The sequence below is a fragment of the Bos taurus genome, chromosome 14 (assembly GCF_002263795.3).
Source record: "Bos taurus isolate L1 Dominette 01449 registration number 42190680 breed Hereford chromosome 14, ARS-UCD2.0, whole genome shotgun sequence".
NCBI lineage: Eukaryota > Metazoa > Chordata > Mammalia > Artiodactyla > Bovidae > Bos > Bos taurus.
In genome coordinates, this window is record NC_037341.1 from 24,307,195 (window position 1) to 24,329,897 (window position 22,703).

At 41.7% G+C, this 22,703-nt stretch overlaps 1 protein-coding gene across 2 annotated transcripts in view; it reads left to right on the forward strand.

Moving 5' to 3' along the window:
* The window catches only part of FAM110B (family with sequence similarity 110 member B), a 141,906-nt gene that overhangs the window by 15,422 nt on the left and 103,781 nt on the right, over positions 1-22,703 (forward strand). Inside the window, exons 2-4 of one of the 2 annotated variants that reach the window (XM_025001775.2) lie at positions 363-545; positions 3,025-3,166; positions 16,927-17,022. In XM_025001775.2, the coding sequence (XP_024857543.1) occupies positions 3,160-3,166; positions 16,927-17,022 (103 nt within the window). In that variant the 5' untranslated portion in view covers positions 363-545; positions 3,025-3,159. The remainder of the gene's footprint in view (positions 1-362; positions 546-3,024; positions 3,167-16,926; positions 17,023-22,703) is intronic. The other variant, XM_025001777.2, reaches the window with a different exon arrangement.

The window sequence follows — 22,703 nt, forward strand, 5'->3', positions numbered from 1 at the left end:
AGAATGGGAGCTCTCAGGGTGAACTTGGTGTCACAGTTCTTCCTCGAAAGGCCCTTCGGGTCACCTGCTCCAGTGGTCCGCACCGTGGAACCCGTTACACACCTGGGATTCTGGAGCATCCGAGTGGAAACTGGGTGGGGGGCTGCCCATGTGGTCTCCGGGGTGACAGTGATGCAGAGGTGGCTTTAGGAGCCCTGTGTCTGGGCCATGATTCTCAGACTCTAGCTCATCAGTCACCTGAAGGGTTAAATAGTTGCTGGTCTCTTCCCAGAGTTTCTGATTCACTGAGTTTTGGAATGCCTGAGAATTTGCATTAAAAAAAAAAAAAAAACTATTAATTTTTATTTATTTTGTCTGCACAGGGTCTTAGTTGCAACATGTGGGATCTAGGGCCCTGACTGGGGATTGAACCCAGGCCCTCTGCATTGGGAGCATGGAGTCTTAGCCACTGGACCACCAGAGAAGTCCCTGAGAATTTGCATTTTTAACACAGTCCCTGCTGTTGTTAAACCACTGATCTGGGCAAAGTCCTCTTTTTTTCTTTTGTGAGTAAACAAATATCATTGAAAAAAAATTTTAATACTACCGTGATATCTTTAGTGAATTAAATTATTTTGCATTGAGTGTTTCCTTAGCAGTTCTTAATCGAGAACCTGTGATAATCACAAGTGACTATTCAAAGGTTTGGGTATTCTATTTTGGCTAATATAATTTCATCACGATTAAGTTCAGTGTACTAAATAATGTCAAAATCTGTTAACTTTTGAAAACCATGATTTACAAAAAATACAAGTAGAAGTATATATATAAATAGGAAATCCTGCTTGGGCAAATTGAAATGAAGACCTCAGTCCATTCAGTTAATAGTCAGTCAGTTGTACAGTTTTCAAAGCCAAATGATGGCTTCCCAATGTTCATCTCAGTTATAAGAAAGGAAAGCATACGATTTCTGGATTCAGTTAACGTGTGTATTTTAGATTCCAAATTCCTTTAACAGTAGCATTTTTGAAAAAATCAAATGATGTAATACCTGAGGGCCTTCCCAGGTGACTCAGTGGTAAAGAATCTGCCTGCCAATGCAAGAGACACTGGAGATTTGGGTTTGATCCCTGGGTTGGGAAGCTCCCCTGGAGGAGGGCATGGCAACCCACTCCAGTATTCTTGGCCGGGAAATCCCATGAACAGAGGAGCCTGGTGGACTACATAGTCCGTGGGGTTGCAAAGAGTTACATATGGCTGAGCGACTGAGCATGCTCACAGACACACAGATACACAGATACATACCACCTGAAGCATTTAATCTAAAGGTTGCCAGTTGCTTCATTTGAGATTCTCTAGGTACCACACACGGAGAAGGCAATGGCACCCCACTCCAGTAATCTTGCCTGGAAAATTACATGGATGGAGGAGCCTGATAGGCTGCAGTCCATGGTATCGCTAAGAGTCAGACACGACTGAGCGACTTCATTTTCACTTTTCACTTTCATACATTGGAGAAGGAAATGGCAACCCACTCCAGTGTTTTTGCCTGGAGAATCCCAGGGACGGGGGAGCCTGGTGGGCTGCCGTTTATGGGGTTGCACAGAGTCAGACACAACTGAAGTGACTTAGTAGTAGTAGGTACCACACAACTTTGTGGGGTCCTGGAGGGTTGGTGATTGAGGTTGGGTGTCTTGTAGGGAAAATGCTGCGAAGACAGAAAGGGTTATAAAAGCTCTCCCTGGGGCAGGGGAGATGACCTGTGTGTCACAGGCTCTAACTTTCTCGCCATGAATCTGAAACAAAGTGGATAACTTTTAATATAACACTGCTGTTTAATAAGCTGTGGACGTGTATGTTCTTCTCTAAGCATTTTGCATTTGTCTTTAGTCTGTGTGCATTTTCATTGTTAAAATATCAATTCAGTTATGATTTGCTTTTGGGGGTGCCATTTAGTAAACGTTTTAAGGCCTTCAAAAGCAAAACTACAATCTTCATATTTTATTTATGATTATAATGAAAATATGTTCTTGAACATATTCAGAGTTCATAAAATATTTTAAAATGTATTCAGTATAAGATGTCTTTGTTAATTAACATCAAGACTCTGGGCCATGAAAATGTACTTATTGCCTTAGATTTAAAAAACGTTTTTCTGAAATAACATCCTTGTCTTGGGTGCTAAGTCAGTCAGTCATGTCCCACTCTTTGCAAACCCATGGACTGTAGCCTGCCAGGCTCCTCTGTCCGTGGGGATTCTCCAGGCAAGAATACTAGAGTGGGTTGCCATTTCTTCCTCCAGGGGATCTTCCTGATCCAGGGATCAAACCCTCGTCTTTTTTGTCTCCTGCATTGGCAGGGGGGTTCTTTACCACTAGCACCACCCGGGAAGTGCCAAATTTGGGGGCTTTTAATTTTTTTAGCTGAGTTAATGCTGTTCCTCCTTTCAGACAGCTTGGCTGTTTTTAAAAACTGTTTTAGAGTACATAAAGTTTACATTCTTGGAACACTTTTTCTTATTTCAACAAAAGTCAGTTAGATGCTATTAAATTGATTAAATTTAAATAAATAGACTGAAGGTAGTTTCTAAATTTAGTCTCAGGTCCTTAAGTAAAATTGCCCTCAGTGAGCTGAAACTTTTTTTTCCCAAGTTACAAGGATTTAAAGTGACATCTAGTAAAATGTGTATTCTATAATTAAAATAAGTCCCATTTGGAAATAAATTTGACTCATAGAAAGTTGAACTATTTCTTATTGTATCATTCAATTCATTCTATTTTTACGGTTTAATTATATAGTTGACCCATTTAATCTAAATACCTCACAAAATAGAAACTAGGGTATCTTTTAAACAATTTTAGAATCTGAGCTATCCGCCTTCTCTTTGGTGAGTGGGGCCAGAGAGAACCAGAACAGGTATTCTCTGTGCCTTTTTGATGATCTTTTTATCTACGAAATAGATACTTTTAGATAAATGATTGCCCTGGGCACAAAGAACACTGGGAGTTGACATGCAATCTGTTTTGTCTACTGTTGCATAACCAGTGACCCCAAAACGTAGTGGCCCCAAAGGATAAAGGTTTCCCACTGCTGCATTTCTCTGGGAATTCAAGAGTCTTGGAGGCTGCAGTCAAGTGTTGCTAGGACCACAGTCACCTGGAGGAACTGCATCCAAGGTGGATGGCAGGTGGGTTGATGCTGCTGTTGGTGGGTTAGGGGGAGCTCAGTTCACCCTCCCCAGGGGCCTTTCCCAATACTCTTTGTTTTGGTTAGAGGTCAGCTTCTTGTCCAGGGAAGCGCCAGAAGGGTGATCCTTCAGTGTCTCAGACTGGCTCACTGCCCAACTCCAGGGAGTTTGTCCTGAGATGCCTCCTGGTGCCAGGATGTGCCAGGTGCCAGCTTCTGGGCCCCCAGGAGATGTGGATGCCATGAGCAGACACACAGGTGCAGGGCATAGGGAGAGGTGACATGCTCAAGGAGGCTTTCCTGAAGAGGGTCCCACCTGAGTGCAGTCCGATCTTCCTTCCTCTTGGGGAAAGGTGGGTGTTGGTAGGCGAAGGGATGGGCTGGCCATGGGGAGCTGGTCAGGGAGAGATTTGGACAGAACTTCTAGCCAGGTGGGCAGGACCAGGTCGAGGGACTGAGTCCTCTACCTTCTTCCCATCTTTTGTAGGCTTGTTATATATTTTACTTCTACATGTATTATTATGTGGGCTTCCCAGGTGGCTCACTGGTAAAGAACCCACCTGTCAGTTCAGGAGATATAAAAGACACACGTTCCATCCCTGGTTGGGCAAGATCCCCTGGAGGAGGGCTTGGCAACCCACTCCGGTATTCTTGCCTGGAGAGTCCTGTGGACAGAGGAACCTGGCATGCTACAGTCCATAGGGTCGCAAAGAGTCAGATGTGACTGAAGCGACTTAGCACACAGGCACGCATGCATATTATTATACATTGCTTTACAGCCAGATACCTTTTTAAATAATATTTTGTTTCACTTGGGAGTGCAAGCTCTTTCTTCCGATGGAGATCAGGGTGGAGTAAGAAGTGGACATTCAGATCTCTCAAAATGGAGCTAAAGTCTGAGTTACACTTGTAACTTTAAAAAAAAAATTTTTTTTAAGATACCTTTAAAAACATTTATCCCCACATTTATCTTTTCTGTGCTCTTCATCCCTTCCTGTATTTTTCAGTTTTTCCATTTGGTACTATTTCCCTTCAACCTGAAGGACTTTCTCTGTCATTTAGTGCAGTGTGGGTCTGCTAGGAACAGAGTGTTCAGCTTTTATTTAACTGGAAACTTCATTCATTTGCCTCCATTTTTGAGGGATAATTCTGCCAGATATAGGATTCTAGATTGGCAGCATTATTTTTCCTCTTAGCACTTTAGCTATGCTATTCCATTCCTTGTTTTTTAAAGATTTTTTTTTAATGTGAACAATTTTTGAAGTCTTTATTGAATTTGTTACAATACTGCTTCTGTTTTATCTTTTGTTTTTTTGGCCATGAGGCATGTGGGACCTTATTTCCCTGCTGCTGCTGCTAAGTCACTTCAGTCGTGTCTGACTCTGTGCGACCCCATAGACGGCAGCCCACCAGGCTCCCCCGTCCCTGGGATTCTCCAGGCAAGAACACTGGAGTGGGTTGCCATTTCCTTCTCCAATGCATGAAAGTGAAAAGTGAAAGTGAAGTCGCTCAGTCGTGTCCAACTCTTAGCGACCCCATGGACTGCAGCCTACCAGGCTCCTCTGTCCATAGGATTTTCCAGGTAAGAGTACTGGAGTGGGGTGCCATTGCTAGGGGTCAAACCCACAACCTTGCATTGGAAGGTGGAGGCCTAACCATTGGACCAGCTGGCAAGCCCTCTGCTGTTCCACTCTTTCCCTGGGCCCTGATGAGAAGTTGAGCGTCATTATTTTTGTTCTGCTGTGTGTCTTTTTTTTTTCTCCTTGCTTTTTAAAAGTTGTTTCTGTGTTTTATTTTTAGCAGTTAGACTATCCTATAGATGGGTCTAGTTTTCCTGGTATTTACCTGTTTGGGATTTATTGAGCTGCTTGGGTTGGTGGGATGACTTTTGCAAATTTAGTACATTTTATTCATAGTTCTTGAAATATTTTAATCCTATTGTTCTCTTTTCTCTTCCCTAATTACTGTACTTGTTATCTCAGTAAATGATATGAATTCTCAAATCATTGATACTTAGTTCTTTTTCTCCTGTCCTTTTTCTCTGTTTAATTTGGAGAATGTAAGGTTACTGACCTGTTCTTTTGCAGTGTCCAATTAACAAACCCACTCACTAAATTTATTTCAAATGTTGTATTTTTAGCCCTAGATTTTTATTTAGTTCTATTTTAGAGTTTCTATTCTGTCCTAAAATAACCAATCTCTTCTCCCATTATATACTTATTTTCCTATAAATTCTTTAACATATGTATATTTTATATATTTATATATATATATTTATAACATATATATATTTATTATAGTTAAAGTCCCCAACTACTCATTTCATTAATGGAGTAGAGATTCTCTTTTTCTTAACTGTTCATTCTTAATTATGGATCACAGTTTCTTATTTCTTTATATATTTTGTAATTTGAAAAATTGTATTCCAGGAGTCATGAATAAAATAGTAGATTGAAGTATAATATTTTGTTTGTTTCACTTCTTGGAGAGTGCAGTCTCCTCCTTTTTTTAATATTAATTTTTATTGGAGTATAGTTGCTTTTCAATGTTGTGTTAGTTTCTGTTGTACAGCAAAGTGACTCAGCCACGCATATACATATATCCCCTCTTCCTTGGATTTCCTTCTTATTTAGATCACTATAGAGCATTTAGTAGAGTTCTCTGTCCTTATAGCAGGTTCTCATTAGTTATCTATTTTATACATAGTATCAATAGTGTGTGTGTGTGTGTGTGTGTGTTTGTATGCTCAGTCGTGTCCAACTTTTGTGGCCCTGTGGACTGTAGCCTGCCAGGCTCTTCTGTCCATTGAATTTTCCGGGCAAAAATACTGGAGTGGGTTGTCATTTCCTTCTTCCAGGGATCTTCCCAACCCAGGGATCAAACTCACATCTCCTGTGTCTTCTGCATTGGCAGGTGGATTCTTTACCACTGAGCTACCAGGGGAACCCATATATATGCATTCTTAAAGTAAATGCCTGAAACTGAGAAGTCAATCAGTGAGTTCCCTTGCCCTCTGGCCCTGGATTGACTGGAAAGCACTGGCAGATGATCAGTGCCCAGTTGAGTGTATGAGTGACATTCTTCTAATTTTTCCTTTTCCCAAGACTGAAATTTGTGATACCTGTGCTATTCAAATGAGCCACCGCTGGTTACTGATACCTGCCAACAGAACAAGATATCTGAAAGTGAATAAAAAGTAAAATGAAGCATTGTTCTCTCAAACTTGCCCTGAGACAAACTCCTTTTCCTTTATGAAACTGACTAATCAAATGTAGGTCAGAGAACAGTAAGAGTTAAAGACTCAGAGATAAAGTGCATTCATAGCTTTGTGGTTGCTTTGAGGGGCTCCTCAGACAGTAAGAAATAGAATAGATCTATTTATCATAGATCTGAGGACTGTGAAGTCCAAGGTCAAGGTGTAGGCAGATTCCATGTACCATGAGCGCTAGCTTCTGGTTCATGACAACACTTCTTGTTTCTGAGTTCTTGCTTAGCAGAATGTGCAAGGAAGCTCTCTAGGGTCTCTTTTATAAGGGCACTAATCCTGTTCCTGAGGGCCCCATCCTTGTGACTTAACCACCTCCCAATATCATCACATTGGGGTTCAGGATTTCAACATATTAATTTTGAGGGAAGACATTCAGTCCACTGCAATGGCATTCCTAGTACTAATGGCTGAAAGGTGTTTTATTATTTACCATCTTTCAGGTTCCAAATCACTGGTGTTAAATGTATTGCCATTTAATTCAGAACAACCCCAAGCAGAACTGAGATCCAAATCTTGATGGTTTGACTATAAAACAGACACCTTTAACCACCAAGCTATAAATACTACCTGATTCAAACACTTCTTTGATGATGAATCAATTTATTTTTTATGTGTTAGATTGTTTTATCAATCACTTCTTGCTCAACCAGTAATATTTTATCTAACATCTACTTTATTGTGGACATTGATTTCAGAGTAGAACATGATAGACATAAAAGAATTCAAAGACTGTTTGTGAAACATGCAATTTAGCTGAAAAGTAAGGCTTACATAAAAGAGCCAAACAGCCAAAAAAAATGCTACAAAAGATCATACAGTAAATGCTCTGTTTTATGGAGCAAGCTATATTTCTTACCATGCAATTTAGTATTACCATTAAGAGAGCAGAACTGCCTTAAATATAATAGAGCCATTAATTTGATGTTTACTCATAGTGTCAATCTTTCCCTGCCAGTCCTTTATACTGACATTAATTTCCCAAAGCTCTAAAGATATTAATAGCCTACAGGAGACACTGAATATAAAAAGTCCTCAAAAAAAAAAAAAAAGTTAAGTCCTCTACGAAACTGCACCCTGACTTATTTTAGAGACATGCCACTAGCCTGGCTCAGAGCTCCCCTTGCTCATGTGCTAGGGGGCCAGCATTGACAGTTTCAGGGGTGTACCAGGGAGAGAGGGACTGAGAGCAGCTTTCTGCAGGGCTGGTGATGCTCGTTTTTCTGGAGGTGGCCAGTGCAGTCAGGCTCTTTTTGTTGTAAACACAGTGATGTATATTTTTTTGTTGTTTATTAGTCACTAAGTCATGTCAGACTCCTGTGAACCCGTGATCTGTTGCCTGCCAGGCTCCTCTCTCCATGGGATTTCCCAGGCAAGAATACTGGAGTGGGTTGCCATTTCCTCCTCCATGGAATCTTCCTGACCCAGGGATCAAACCCACATCTTCTGCATCAGCAGATGTATTTTTTACCATTGAGTCACTAGGAAACCCAATGTATATTCAGCCCCTCCATTTTTGTGGCCTTGCTGAGTGAGAAGCACCTGGCTGTACATTTCCATCCTGAAGGCCATTTTCCTGTGACGTGAAAAGTAAGAAGTGCCCAGTAGACACCTGCTACCCCCTGAATGAACCCAGAGGACATAGTGCTGAGTGGAGTAAGCCAGTCAGAAAAGGAGCTCTACTGCATCCTCCTGCTTACAGGAATACTTAGAGGAGTCAGAGTCCTTGAGTAGTGGTTGTTAGGGGCAGGGGAGAGAGGGACTATCCTGCTGGCTCAGATGGTAAAGAACCCTTCTGCACTGCAGGAGACCAGGTTCCATCCCTGGGTCAGGAAGATCTCCTGGAGAAGGAAATGACAACCCAGTCTCGTATTCTTGCCTGGAGAATCCCATGGACAGAGGAGCCTGGCGGGCTATACTGTCCATGGGGTTGCAAAGAGTCAGACACGACTAAGCGCACACACAAGGAGAGAGGGGAATGGACTTTAATACTTAATGGGTACAGAATTTCAGTTTTTTGAGATGAAGCAGTCTGGAAATGTTTGGTGGTGATGGTCACACAACAGTGTGAAGGTACCTAATGTCACTGAACCATATCTTTAAAAACAGTTGCAATTGTAAATTCTGTGTTGTGCATATTTTCCCACAATTAAAAAAGTGTAAAATTATAAAACATGATGCCTCAATAAAGCTTGTGTTTAAGTGTTAACAAAAAAGTGCCCAGTAAATTATATTACATTTTATTAACATCATGCTGAATTGTTGTAGAAGAGCAGAAAATACCAGTGTTCTTGGCACTGTTCTCCACATGCTTATTAATGAGAAGAATAGCTTTTTTTTTTAAGAGGAAGCTGAAAGTAGAGATCCTTTGGCCTGAAATCATTGCCACCTGCTCTGGAAAGTCCTTGAAGGAGACTCCAGTTATATTTCTCACCTAGACCGGAGAGCCCAAACCTCAGGGTTGTGAAACAGGTCTGTTTTCCTAAGGATAAAAAAAAATAATAATAATAATGTGGGAAAACTGAACCCACATTCTCAATGAACATAAGGAGTGTCTGCCTTTCAAACAACTTAAGTGATTCTTGGAGCTCCTGTAGTCCAACATTGACTATATCGTGTAGACTAATTTTTTTTTTTATCATGTAGACTAATTTTTTAAGGAAAAAAAAAGAGATTTAAATCTCACCAACACTATCTGTTACTTGGTATTTATAGATGCCCAGGAGGATGGAAGTCTGCCAGTTTATAATCAAAGCAGAAAACAGAAATTTGTTGACATAATTTTTTGGCATGATATACTAGGATTATTTAAATAGTATTACATAATTTCTATTTTTGGTTTTCAAGGAACATAGTGACTTATTTAATAGATAGTCATTTAAAAATTAAAATTTATAGAAGTAGAATCATCATATGACCCAGTAATTCCACTTCTGAGTATATACCCAAAAGAATCCAAAGCAAAGTCTAGAAGAGATTTTTGTTTCAATACACCCGTGTTCACAGCAGCAGTATTCACAACTGCTAAAATGCGGAGGCAGTTCGTGTCCATCAAACGATGAATGACTACTCAGAATGTGGTTGGTACACAATGCAGTACTATTTAGTCTTAAAAAGGGAAGAAACTCTGACATATGCTACAACATGGATGAACCTCGAGGACATTATGCTAATTGGAATAAGCCCATCACAAAAAGATGTACAGTATGATTCCACCCCTATGAAATACCCAGGCAAATCATGGAGACAGAAATTAGAATGGTGGTTGCCAGAGGCTGGGGAAGGGGGAATGGGGAGTTATTGTTTAATGGGTCTGGGCTGCAGTTCTACAAGATAAAAGGTGTTCTGGAGATGGATGGTGGTGATGTGTACAGCATTGCGATGTGTTTAATACCACTGAACTGTACACTTAAAGACAGTTAAGACGGCAAGTTTTATGTATTGTGTATTTTACCATAGTAGAAAAAATGAAAGAAAATTTAAATATCAGCCTCCAGAAAAGATAAATGCTTTCTATCTTAGGTTTTAATGGGTTCCTTATCCCTGTTTTTTTTCTTGATAGAAATATTTTTCACAATGTAGGTTAGCAAGAGATTTTGCACATAAAAATTTGAGTAACTACAAAATACATGTTTTCTACAATAGGTTTTGGCTGGATGAAGAAGTACAGAGTAATTTGTGTTTTTTTCAGTGTTTTGAGGAACCTTCACACTGCTTTCCACAGTGACTGAACCAGTTTAAATTCCCACCAGCAGTGTTCAAGTCTTTCTTTTTCTCTACATCCTCAGCAACTTTTGTTATTTACAGTCTGTTTGACGACAGTCATTCTGACAGGTGTGGGCTAATAGCTTATTGTGGTTTTGCTTTGTTTCTCTCTGATGATTAGTGATGGTGAGCACCTTTTCATGTGCCTGTTGGCCATCTGTGTGTCTTCTTTGGAAAAACACTTATTCATTCACATCCTCTGCCCACTGTTTAATTGTGTTGTTTGTTATTTTGATACTGATATTTTGTGTGAACTCCTTATGTATTTTAGATATTAACTCCTTATCAGATGTATCATTTGCAAATATTATCTCCCATTCAGGAAGTTGTCTTTTTGTTTTGTCGATGGTTTCCTTTGCTGTGCAAAAGCTTTTAAATTTAATTAGGCCCCAATTGTTTATTTTTGCTTTTATTTCCTTTGCCGGAGGAGACAGATACAAGAAAATATTGTTACAAGTCATGTCAAAGAGTGTTTTGCTTTCGTTGTCTTCCAGTTTTATGGTTTCCGATCTTTTATTTAGGTCTTTAATCCAATTTGAGTTTATTTTTGTAAATCAAGTGAGATTGTAAATACAGTGACTTTGGAAGAACCGTGTTGACCAAAAAGAAAATCTCTCTTAGTTTATTTTGGATTTGGGAAGTCTCTGGTGTTGTACAAGTTTAAAATTTTTGAAGGAAAGAAGCTCCTCTGTTCCTTCTTTCCAGATTAGCATATTAGCCCCACAGAATATGTCAAGATCATTCTGGTTTATATTCACGTTCATGCGTCTAAATAACCGTCCCACCCATCTCGGCTGGTGCTTAGTCAGGGAACCACTATAAACTCCATTTGTTTTGTTATTTTATTAATCTCTTCTAAATGAGCTATTATTTCCAGCTGTGTGTGTTAGTCGCTCAGTTGTGTCCAACTCTTTGTGTCCCCAAAGACTGTGCCTGCCAGGGTCCTCTGTTCATGGAATTCTCCAGGCAAGAATACTGGAATGGGTACCCATTTCCTTCTCCAGGAGAGCTTCGCAACCCAGGGATAAAAGCTGGGTCTCCCACATTGCACTTTCCATCTGAGTCACCAGGGAAGTCATTTCCAGCTACTGACTCAGAATCATTAAAACCCTGGAAAATGACAATGTATATAATTGGATTGCAAGCAATTAATAACTGTGCTAGGTTTAAAAAATGTATTTGTATAATAAGCTGTGTGTCAGAGTACCATTTTGAAGAGTGTTAAGAATGAACAGTTGAGATGGGCAGCATTTGTTTTAATATATTATTTGAAACTAGGTGCATGCATGTATCTTTAAAAATATTTTTGTGACATTGACATTAGAGGAAACATTTTACAGGTTTTCCATTGTGACATTCTTCAGAAAATTCTATCTTGGATATTTATGGGTTTGCTAAGTGTTACTATATGTAGAGAATCAGTGAACAGAACACATCTCAGTGAATTTATTGAAACTTTTCATATGCTTCTTTTTTTGTCAAGTCTAGAGAAATAGATCTATTTCAACTCAGTCCAAAGAAATTAATTGTTGGAACACATGAAAGCCCTCTTTTTAAGGTGAGTTCACAGCATGTGAGGAGCCTGACAGTGAGGTGATTATGGTCTTTTTAGTTTGAATCTCAAGAAGATGTCTCTAGCTGTATGATCCTGCCTTTTGGGAAATACAAGTTAATTTTCCAGAATGTTTAGAAATCAGTGATTCATAATCGAGTCACCCTTGTGTGCCTGGCATCTTCACATGTTTTTACTGAAACATCTAACTCCAAAGTAGGGACTGTTTCCATTTGTTGATCAAAAGTGGGCAGAAGGAGGTGGCTCAGCTACGAGGCCCCATGCAGTGAGTGAACGCGTCTTTAGCTACTTCCTTTGCGATCTGTTGGCATTTAATCTTCAAGATGACCTGTGAGGTCCTGGCTGTAGTTATCTCCATCTCCAGACCAGGAAATCTGGCCTCTGAGAGGTTTACTCACTCAAGGTCACATGGTTAGTTAAGGTGTGAAAGCAGGATTGAACTCAGCTGATGGAAGAATACTCAAGAGTCTCCATCAGGTAAATATTTTGGTTCCAGTGCTGTAGTCCAGCTTCGACTGCCTGGACTCCTCAGGGAGTCACCGCCTTTATATTCTGTAGCTCCAAGGTGATGGGGCATTTGCCCTGACTTAGGGCTTCCCTGGTGGCTCAGACAGTGAAGAATCTGCCTGTGATGCAGAGAGATGCGGGTTCAATCCCTGGGTTGGGAAGATCTCTGGAGAAGGGAATGGCAACCCCCTCCAGTATTCTTGCCTGGAGAATCCCTATGGACAGAGGAGCCTGGTGGGCTGCAGTCCATAGTGTCACAGAAGAGTCGAATACGACTGAGCGACTAACACCCCCATCCCCATACAAACACATTGTATGAAACTCCCAGTTGTTCCATATCCATGCAAAACACTTGATGTTTTTATGCTTGTAACTTTAGCCATTCTCATGACTATACAGCGGCATCTCATTGAGGTTTTAGTTTGCATTTCCTACTGACTAATTATGTAGCAGAGCTCTTGTGCTCCCTTGGCATTGGTTTTCTTTGTTGAAAATTTGCGTTCCGATCCTGTCTATTTTTTTGGTTGTGCTGGATCTTCGTTGCTACATCTGTGCTTTTTTTGGTTGTGGAGAGGAGCTGTGGGCCTCTCACTGCAGAGCCTTCTCTTGTTGAAGGAGCATGGGCTCTAGAGCGTGAGGGCTTCACTAGTGGTGGCTCACAGGCTTAATTGCTCAGAGGCATATGGGATCTTAGTTCCTGACCAGGAATCGAGCCCGTGCCCCCTGCACTGGAAGGTGGATTCTTACCACTGGACCACCAGGAAAGTCCTCTCTCTCTCTCTTTTTTTTTATGTTGTTGTCTTTCTCTGAGTTTTAATACCATTAATGAGGTAATGTGGAGAATTACAAAGAAAGTATTTTATTGCTGACATATTTTCAGGAAAGGAATATCTTTATGGACATTTTATTTCCTACACCATTTTTTTTTCTTTTTTTGCGGGGCATGTATAGCAGGAACTGCCTGTCATCTCTTGGCTTGTTGTAATTTACCTTGCCTTGCTTTGCTACATGTACTTTTTACTGACTCTGTCAACTCATAATCTCTGGGGAAACCACTTGTGAAGGTACTAATTATGCCTCTAAACACACATGCACACATATCTATCCATCACAGGCAAACCTTGACTCCCCTACCACTGTGAGGGCACCCTAGTGATTCCAGTGGGCACTCTGCAGTGGGCACAACATCCTCTCCTGCTTTCTGGTTCCCCTGCACCCACCGCTGTTCAGTGTAAATTACTGGGGAGTCAACAAGTGACTGTTAGTGATGATAAGCTGCTGACTGCGGTAGGTTTAAGTGCTCTTGAATGACTCCAGTTTTAGAGAACAAGAGATCTTCTTTTTTTTTTTTTTTAATTTTATTTTATTTTTAAACTTTACATAATTGTATTAGTTTTGCCAAATCTTCTAAACTGATGGATGTAGTCGTAAATTAGTTTGAAGTCCTCACTTTAAAAACTGCTTGTGTAAGCTTTAGAATACCGAGATTTTGCCTGATGGCTAGCTATAAAATCTACTTGGAAAAAAGTATTGTAGCAAAACTGTGATTGTGATTTGGCTATGAGTTGTTGTTGTTTCATCGCTTGACCCCATGGACTGCAGCATACCAGGCTGCCCTGTCCTCCACTATCTCCCAGAGCGTATCATCCAAGCATCTCATCCTCTGTTCTCTCTTTCTCCTCCTGCCCTCAATCTTTCCCAGCATCTGGATCTTTTCCAGTGAGTCAGCTCTTCACATCAGGTGGCCAAAGTATTGGAGCTTCAGCTTCAACATCAGTCCTTCTGATGAATATTCAGGGTTGATTTCCTTAAGAATGGACTGATTTGATCTCCTTGAAGTCCAAGGGGCCTATGAACAAGACAGGGTAATTCTATTTTTATTTTGTAAAATAATTAAATTAATTTAATTACTTTTGACTGTGCTCAGTCTCTGTTGCTGTGTATGGGGTTTCTCTAGTTGGGGTGAGCGGAGGCTACTCTCAAGTTGTGGCCCGCAGGCTTAGTTTCCTTGCGGCATGTGGGGTCTTCCTGGACCACAGATCAAACCTGTGTCTGAGTCCCCTGTATTGCCAGATGGATTCTTAACCTCTGGACCACCAAGGAAGTCCAGTAATTCTGTTTTTAGAGTCGATGTTTCTAGGTTAGGCAACCTGAGAGTATTTCATGGCCTTTAGTGGTTCATTCTAGCTGTATCTGTGGACCAAAGGCAGAATATGTTCTTGATCATTGTGAGCCGTGTTTTGTATTAATATGGGATTCCCTGGTGGCTCAGACAGTAAGGAATCTGCCTGTTAATGCAGGAGACAGAGGTTTCTATCCCTGGATTGGGAAGACCCCCAGAAAAAGGAAATGGCAACCCACTCCAGTATTCTTGCCTGGGAAATCCTATGAACAGAGGGGCTTGGCAGGCTACAGTCCATGGGGTCTCAAAGAGTCGTACACGACTGAGCAACTAACACTTGTATTAATATACACTTGAGTTGATTCATCAAGAGGTGTCCATGCTGTGTAGGATAATGAATGAGTAGAAAAGCTGATGAAATTGTGAGCTCATGGGGGGTTGCTTTTGAAATTTATGATCTGATAGAGCACTGGATTGGCACCTAGCAGATCTGAGATCTAGGACCAGCTTTGCTGTGTGACTTTGGAGAGGTCACTTGGCCACTCTGGCTTTCCTCTGCTCTGAAATGAGTCAGTTGAAAGACTTGTGCTATGAATTATTTTTATTATGATGGTTTTGAGGTCACATGACAACTTTGAAAATAATTCCAGTCTTGAAGTTCTTCATCTGTGGTGTTATTCCTCATTCCAGTCATAATTGCATGGCTTTTCTGTCTTTATTGCTTTCTCTTTGTTATTCTCTATTACTTTCTCTCTTCCAAAGTAAGAGAAGGAAAAGGTAAAAATAATAGTAAAGATGAAAAGGAATTTTTGATACAATATTAGAACAAAACAAAAGCCTGTTTTCGAAATAGTAAAATGCAAAACTTTTTACTTTGTTATTATGGGTCACAGTCAATTCAAATTGGGCCCAAAGGTGTTTTGGATTAAAATTTCTCTAATGTCCTCATAAATGTTTGTGATTTTATTCATTTAAATTTTTGGTGTCCCTTATATTTCAGCAAGCAAATAAAATCTTAAACTGCAGGTAGTAAGCAATCAAAAAGAGCCCGTAGAACTTGGGGTTTATGTTTCTGTTTTAATTTAGTGCTAATTCTGACTTTATGTTCTTGTTGAGTAGTGAGACAAAGGAAAAGTAGATTATTTTGAAAGTTTTGAATGTGAGAGTGGGAATTATCAGTGTTAGTTATTGAAATAGACATTTTCAGGCTTGCTTTTTACTTTTTCTGAAGCTATTCAAAATCTAGGTCAAGATTTGCAGCCTTACTCATGAACTTCTGGCACACTGTTCACTACATATTGCTCCAGAAAGGAACTAATAATGGTGGGGGAACTGGCGTCCACCTTAATGAAGTGGTTCTCAGGCATCATCTGTTGAAGTCCCAAGTGCCTCCTTAAAAAATCATACTGTTGATTACTCCTGTAGCCGTGCAAAACATGGAATAAATCTCAATAAAAAAAGGTGTCTATGACAGAGCATCTTCCTTCCCTGTTGGCTGGCTCCCACTGTCAAGTAAAGATGTCATTATCTGGGCTGACGGCACCAGACGAAAGCAGATGCTAGAGGAAAAGATGGTTAAGTTTTCCATCACATTTTCTTGAGCTGCTAGCTGTCCACATAACAACCACTTTCATGATTCATCCAAGTGTCTCCAAATAGAGTAAGAACATTTACAGAAATGGCAACCCACTCCATGTATTCTTGCCTGGGAAATCCCATCGACAGAGGAGCCTGGCGGGCTATAGTCCATGGGGTTGTGAAAGAGTCAGACAAGACTCAGTGACTAAACAACAGACCTAAGAACACGACTTTCCTCCAAAAAGTTTCTTTGCACGTTTCTTTCCACATTTGTAAAGTGGAGTCACATTGTTTCTGGACCTGAGTACGTGCCCAGTCAGTGTTAATTATTTCCTTCCTAAAAATGAAATACTCAAAAACTGGGATAGTGTCGCCTCCAAGAGCTGACCTTGCATCAGGAGAATAAAGAAAACCCAGAACAATGAGGCACATGTTTGTGAGCTCTGGTAGGAACTGCGTTTGGAGGACAAGATAAGAAAAAATGCTGACTTGTAATATTTTATTCCGTTGCAAACATTAACAGAGTTTCTGCAGTACAAACAACATATCTCTCTTCTCCCCAGTTATACAGTTTCTTGTGAGGAGGCGACATCATTTCCTGCTCGGTTTTGTGAACTACAAGCATGCTGTGTCCTGCTGGGGATGCTGGGCTTGGAATGAGGCAGAGAGAGGCTCACAGGGATCTCCAGGCTAGTGGCAGCCCACAGGCTCTTTAAGTTGTTTTCCTTTAAGGGCACAAGCAAAGCCCGCCTTATAGTTGACTTTTGTCTTTTTCCCAAATCGAGCAGCTCTGTAAAAAAGAGGCTTTGGACCCAGGTTTTTCCCAGGTAGATTAGGAAATACACACTCTCTGTTACACAGTGAAAATCAGTTTCTCTTGAATGATACTTGAAAAACTCATCACTTTTCTTCTCCAGAATAATCATAATCATCTCTGCTCTTTTATTTTAGCTGTCTCCAACTGGATATCCAGGGCACCTCTCCTGTTCTTTTTGACTCTTGAATTGGAAGCTAACAAGACTCTACAGCCTGGAAAGGAAGTAAAAGGTAATACATGTTAAAAACTGTGGTATTAAATTCATGTGTACATCTGATGATCACAAAGTAATGGCAGCGCCTTATTTGTCGAGCGGAGTTTGGGTGTCCTTCCCTGTTTTCCCACCGTCTTCCTCCTGTCCCTCCCCCCCTCACCACCCCCTCCCCTGCCCACTACCACCCAAGCCCTCCTTGTTGTCTTCTCTCTCTGTCTCCTCCTTCCCTTCTCCTTCCTCTCCCTTCTTCACACGTATTCACTCAACAAACAAGTGTGTGGAGTCTGTCCTGTGGGGTCACTGGCAGGAATGGGAGGGACAGCCTCTGAAAAGGACCTCCCCCCAGCTCTGTGCTGGCAGATCTGAATGAGAGGCAGTCCTTGCTTCTGGCTGTGCCCAGAGCACTCCCTCGCCAGCCACCCGGACCCTGAAACGTGCACTTCCCTGGCTCTCTTTGAGGTTCCCCGGGTGTTTGCTTGCTGCTGCTTTTTCTGCAAATTCTGGGGCTCTTCGAGGCTCAGCTCCTCGTGGAGATGCAGAAAGTAGCGTCGGGGGACTGCCACCCGACAGATGAATTTGTGAACACTCTCACTTGCTGTGAGACCTGCTATATTTTCTCCAATCACTAACAGAACATGTAACATGCGAAAAATCTAAATGACCCCGATCCATAACATAGAATGTGACTGGTCTCTCCCAAAGCCCGGAGTTAACACTAGCTAAATTTGGGTGCACATGCTTTAATCGTTTTCTTCTCTGCACAGACTCATGTTGTTAGTAAACGTGCTTAGTCTGTAATAAGAGCCCTAATCCAACAGGGTAGGATTCTATGGGAAAAGGTGGTTTCCTAATTTCTGCTGGTCATCACGCCTTGTTTCTTCCTTGCGTGTGGCCCTTGCTAATGCAGATGGTGGGTTTTGTGAGCTGGGGACCATGGGTGCTCCCTTGTGCCTGTTCATTTTGGTGGCTTCTGCCCTCATTTAGTAGCCAAACTGATGTTTACCCACCGCCTCTTGCCTTGATAATACATTAGTCACGCCAAGATTCTGGGGAGAACTGGGACTCAGGTGCTGCAAGCCTGCACATCCTTGTCCCGGATGCTGGGTGGGAACGGTGAGCTCCTCCCTTGGCTGAAATCCTCCTTCGTGGTACACCCCCGCCAGCCTGGCTCTGGAGACACTGTTGCATCTCTGCTTGGCGCCTCTGTCTGTCCTTAAGGAGCCAGCAGTCTCCCTCCTGGTGAGACTGCCCTCACCTGACTTTCTGCCTCCCTCCTGGAGAGCAGGAGCCTCATCTCGCTTCTGAGACACCCAGCTCCTGCCTCCTTCTTCAGCCTTGGTCACCTTCTCAAATACCCTCTGACTCTACCCCTTCCCCACCTGATACCCGCCTCAACTGAATATTCGAAAGCAACTGGCCACATTCCACAGCCTTTGGTCCACCGTTCTCCTGGGTGTCTGTCTGTCTCCATGCATTGTCAGCAGCTGAGGGGGTCCTTGGCCTGTTCAGTTCAGTAACCAAGAAAGCCTGTTGTGGTCCAGCACATGGTTGACTGTAGGAATTAAGCGATGGATGAGTGTTGGGTGGACATCGGGCATCGTCCCTACCCAGGCTCTTTATCTTGGGATGTGGGCACTGCCTGTATCCCGTGGGATGCCATGTATGCTGGTCAGATGCTCCGGGGGCTGTGGAGCAGTGCCAGCTTTGAGGCAAGGCATATTTTCCTGACTATGAGTTCTTCTAGGAAACTTGAGATGGTCCCGTTAGATTTATGAGTTGGCTTATGGGTGGGGGGGCTCCAGCTCTGGGCAGCCCAGCTGTGGTCCCCTCTCATCTGCTGTTGGAGCTCTTCTCATAGGTGGACAGAGCCAGAACTTCCTGGGGCTGGTGGCTTTGGTGAGAGTGGGCTCTGGGTCAGCATCTGGACTCAGCCACGTGCAGTGTGCATGATGTTGGAAAGCTGTTCACTTTCTGTGCCTCAGTTTCTTCACCTGTCACATCAGGATACAGGCAGTGTCCACATCATAGGCTCCTTGTGAGCATCGAAGGATAAGTTGCTGTGCAGCCTGTGGGTGCACAGGAGATGTATAATCCATGGTAGAGCTTCTGTTCTATTGTCTTCTGCAGAACAGAGGTGACAATACCTATTTCTCGTGGTTACTGTAAGCATTAAATGAGGTGGTGCCCATAAAATGGGGCCTCTCAGGTGGCTCAGTGGTAAAGAATCTGCCTGCTGAGCAGGAGATGCAGATTTGATCCCTGGGTCAGGAAGATCTCCTAGAGAAGGAAATGGCAACTCATTCCAGTATTCTTGCCTGGAGAATCACATGGACAGAGGGGCCAGGTGGGCTACAGTCCATGGGGTTGCAAAGAGTCGGACATGACTGAGAGACCAATCAACAATTATGCTGGCTTTTTTTTGTAATTTGCATAACTTAAAAAATTCGACTTGGTTACATGGTTGCACATGAGTGGTCCTGAGATTAAACAAGTGAAAATAATACAGCTGCTTCTCAAAATTTGTAGCAGTGCCTTTGGAAAGTTTCTGTAAACCACAGAGAAGTTGAGTTGTTGCTCCAAACAGAGAGGTTCATCCCCTGCAGAGGTGACCTTTGGTTTCAACTCTCATTGAGTTTCCTTCCTTATTTGCTTTTGGCATTGATCTGACCTGAGTACCACCTAAGAGCAAAGCAAACCATTTAAGCAGGAATATGTTTCAATATTTAATGATACTCAGTTCTTCAAACCCTTCACTACCTAAGAACTTGTACTGAGTGACCTGTCTCTTTAAGATTCTGTAATATTCACTTAGATTTTCCTAGACTGGATTTCTCTGATTAATATGCAACCATATTTTCCCTTGGGTTTCCCAGGTAGTTCAGTGTTAAAGAATCCGCCTGCCAATACAGGAGCTGCAAGAGACTTGGGTTCAATCTCTGGGTCGGAAAGATCTCCTAGAGAAAGAAATGACGACGCTCACTCCAGTATTCTTGCCTGGGAAGTCCCAGGGACAGAGGAGCTTGGTGGGCCACACAGTCTGTGGAGTAGCAAAGAGTCAGACAAGACTGAGCACATACTTTTACTTTTATTTTTTAACCTTGTTTTATTGTTTAGTTAAAGGAGAAAAACAGCCGATGGTAGGTTTTGGGATTTGAGGATTTTTTTGAGATCCTTAAGTTAATTGATAGACCTCCTATGTATTCGTGGCATGAAGGTACAAGTATGTTAAAAAATATTTCCAGTTTGGTCTCTAATCCTAGGCTCTGATTAACCTTCTGCAAAGCCTGTTATCTGCAGTAAATGATTCTAATTGGTACATATGCTACTTTGTAAAAAACAAACAAAACACAATACTTAGCACTTTTTCCGGGTTTTGTACACAAATGTGTAATTTGGCTTTCCTTCTCCAAAGGAAAATTTGGGTCTTTTATGGACTGAAAATGTTTCAAATTCAAGGTGCACACTTCAGTCATAAAGATGAAGTTCCATCTTAAGGAGGAGTGCTGTTTATAGTCTTCTAAATTTTTTTACTAGCATCTCTTTTTCAAGGAGTACTGTCTGGGCTGTGTTTTCTGACTTGTTTTCTGGGTTAATTAGAGTTGGAAAGCAGACGTTTCTTTTTTCTCTTTCTTACCGTCTGGTGTTCAGGGCCACCAAGCCTTGTTATCTTTGGTTTTGTCCCCTGTGTCCACCCTGCAGTTTGCATGTCATTTCAGAGAACCTCTTCCTTCTTTGGCCTCTGTCTGAGCAGATAAGCATCACCAGAACGTGATGCAAGCAGTGATACAGGCTGTAGGGGACCCAGTGAATTCTAGATTGTTCTGACCTAGTAAGTCACCCAATTTGTGTTTCTTAGTCTTCAAAAGGTCCTTGTAGGAGGATAATTGCACCTACTGAAAAAGCATGTCATTCTTCTCTCATGAGTAATTGCTGACGGCGTATAAATGTGTCCTAGCCTTTTCTCACTTAATTTTTTTTCCTTAAATTTATCTTTAATTGGAGGATGATTGAGGTACAATGTTGTGTTAGTTTCTGCTGTACAGCAACACGTATCAGCCTTAAGTATACATATATCCCCTCCCTCTTGGACCTCTCTCCCACCCCTCCCATCCCAGTCCTCTAGCTCATCTCAGAGCTTTGAGCTGAGCTCCCTGTGCTCTACAGCAGCTTCCCACTTGCTATCTGTTTTACATGTGATAATACATATGTTTAAGCGCTACTCTCTGAGTTCATCCTACCCTCTCCTTCCCCACCTGAGTCCACAAGTCCGTTTCCTATGTCTGCGTCTATATCCTCCCTGCAAATAGGTTCAAGAGCACCATTTTTCCAGATTTCAAATATATACATTAATATATGATATTTGTTTTTCTCTCTCTGACCTACTTCACTTTGTGTAACAGGCTTCTGGGTTTATCCACCTCAGTTCAACGGACTCAAATTCATTCTTTTTTATGGCTGAATAATTTTCTATTGGGTATATGTACCACAGCTTCGTCATCCATTCATCTGTCGATGGCCATCTAAGCTGCTTGCATGTCCTGGCTATTGTAAATAATGCTGCAGTGAATCTCAGCATTGCTCCCCCCGGATCCGGTGCCACCAGCACTCCCCATCAACCCTAGGACATCGTCGATGTCTGTGCTCTTTTCTCAGAACTGTGCTGTACTTTCCGTATGAAATCCTGAAATGTTTAAGATGGAGATGGTGCAAGTTCAATTCCTTATTTTACAGAGGAGAAAATTGAGACCTTTTGACAGTTACTTTCATTTAATATATTTATAAGAATTCAGCAAAGATATCCTTTTCTATTATTATAAGAATATAGGTATTCTTCATGTAATTAAAATATTTACAGAAAGTACTAATAATTAGTGTATTAAATCATACTGCAAGACTTCTCGAGCGGTTCGGTGATTAAGACTTCACCTTCTAATGCAGCTGAGGCAGGTTCCATCCCTGATCAGGGAAGCTAAGATCCAAAAAGACCAAAACATAAAATAGAAACAATATTGTAAGAAATTCAATGAAGACTTTTAAAAAATCATATTGAACATGGTCAGCCTTTGGTACACTCCCCAGGAAAGGACAGCTGTGCTTCACCTGGGGCTCTGGGGGCAGAACTGGTACCCAGGAGTGTCCTAAGTGGCCACGTGGTTGATTTGCTCTTTAACAGTTCACTTAACACATATGTCCTGGCATCCATGCTACCATGTGGGAAGGCAGGCCCCCTGCTCTTGAGAAGTGCACAAATTACCGTCCCCAAAGCAAATTCATCTGTGTTCTGAGGCGATTTATTGACTGTCGTCGCAAGCAAAAGCAGTTTGTTTTCCCCTGAGCATTTCATTTTACCAGTATCCAAAATAACACTCTTAAAGAGTGACTCATGTGCACACACTTAACAGACCAGACCAGGTGTTCCTGGGCTGTGGGTCCTCGAGGGTCTCCCCCAGATCAAGACCAGCATTTGGTAAGCTCAGTTTTAATGAGGCTATAAATGTCCACTTACAACTTTTCCTTTCTCCATCATCCTTGTTTCAGCAACTTTGTTGGCATAGGGTTTGTTAGTAAAATAAATTTTAGTGACAAAAAAGTGAAAGTCGCTCAGTCATGTCTGACTGTTTGAGAACCCATGAACTATACACTCCATGGAGGCCAGAATACTGGAGTAGGTAGCTGTTCCCTTCTCCAGGGGATCTT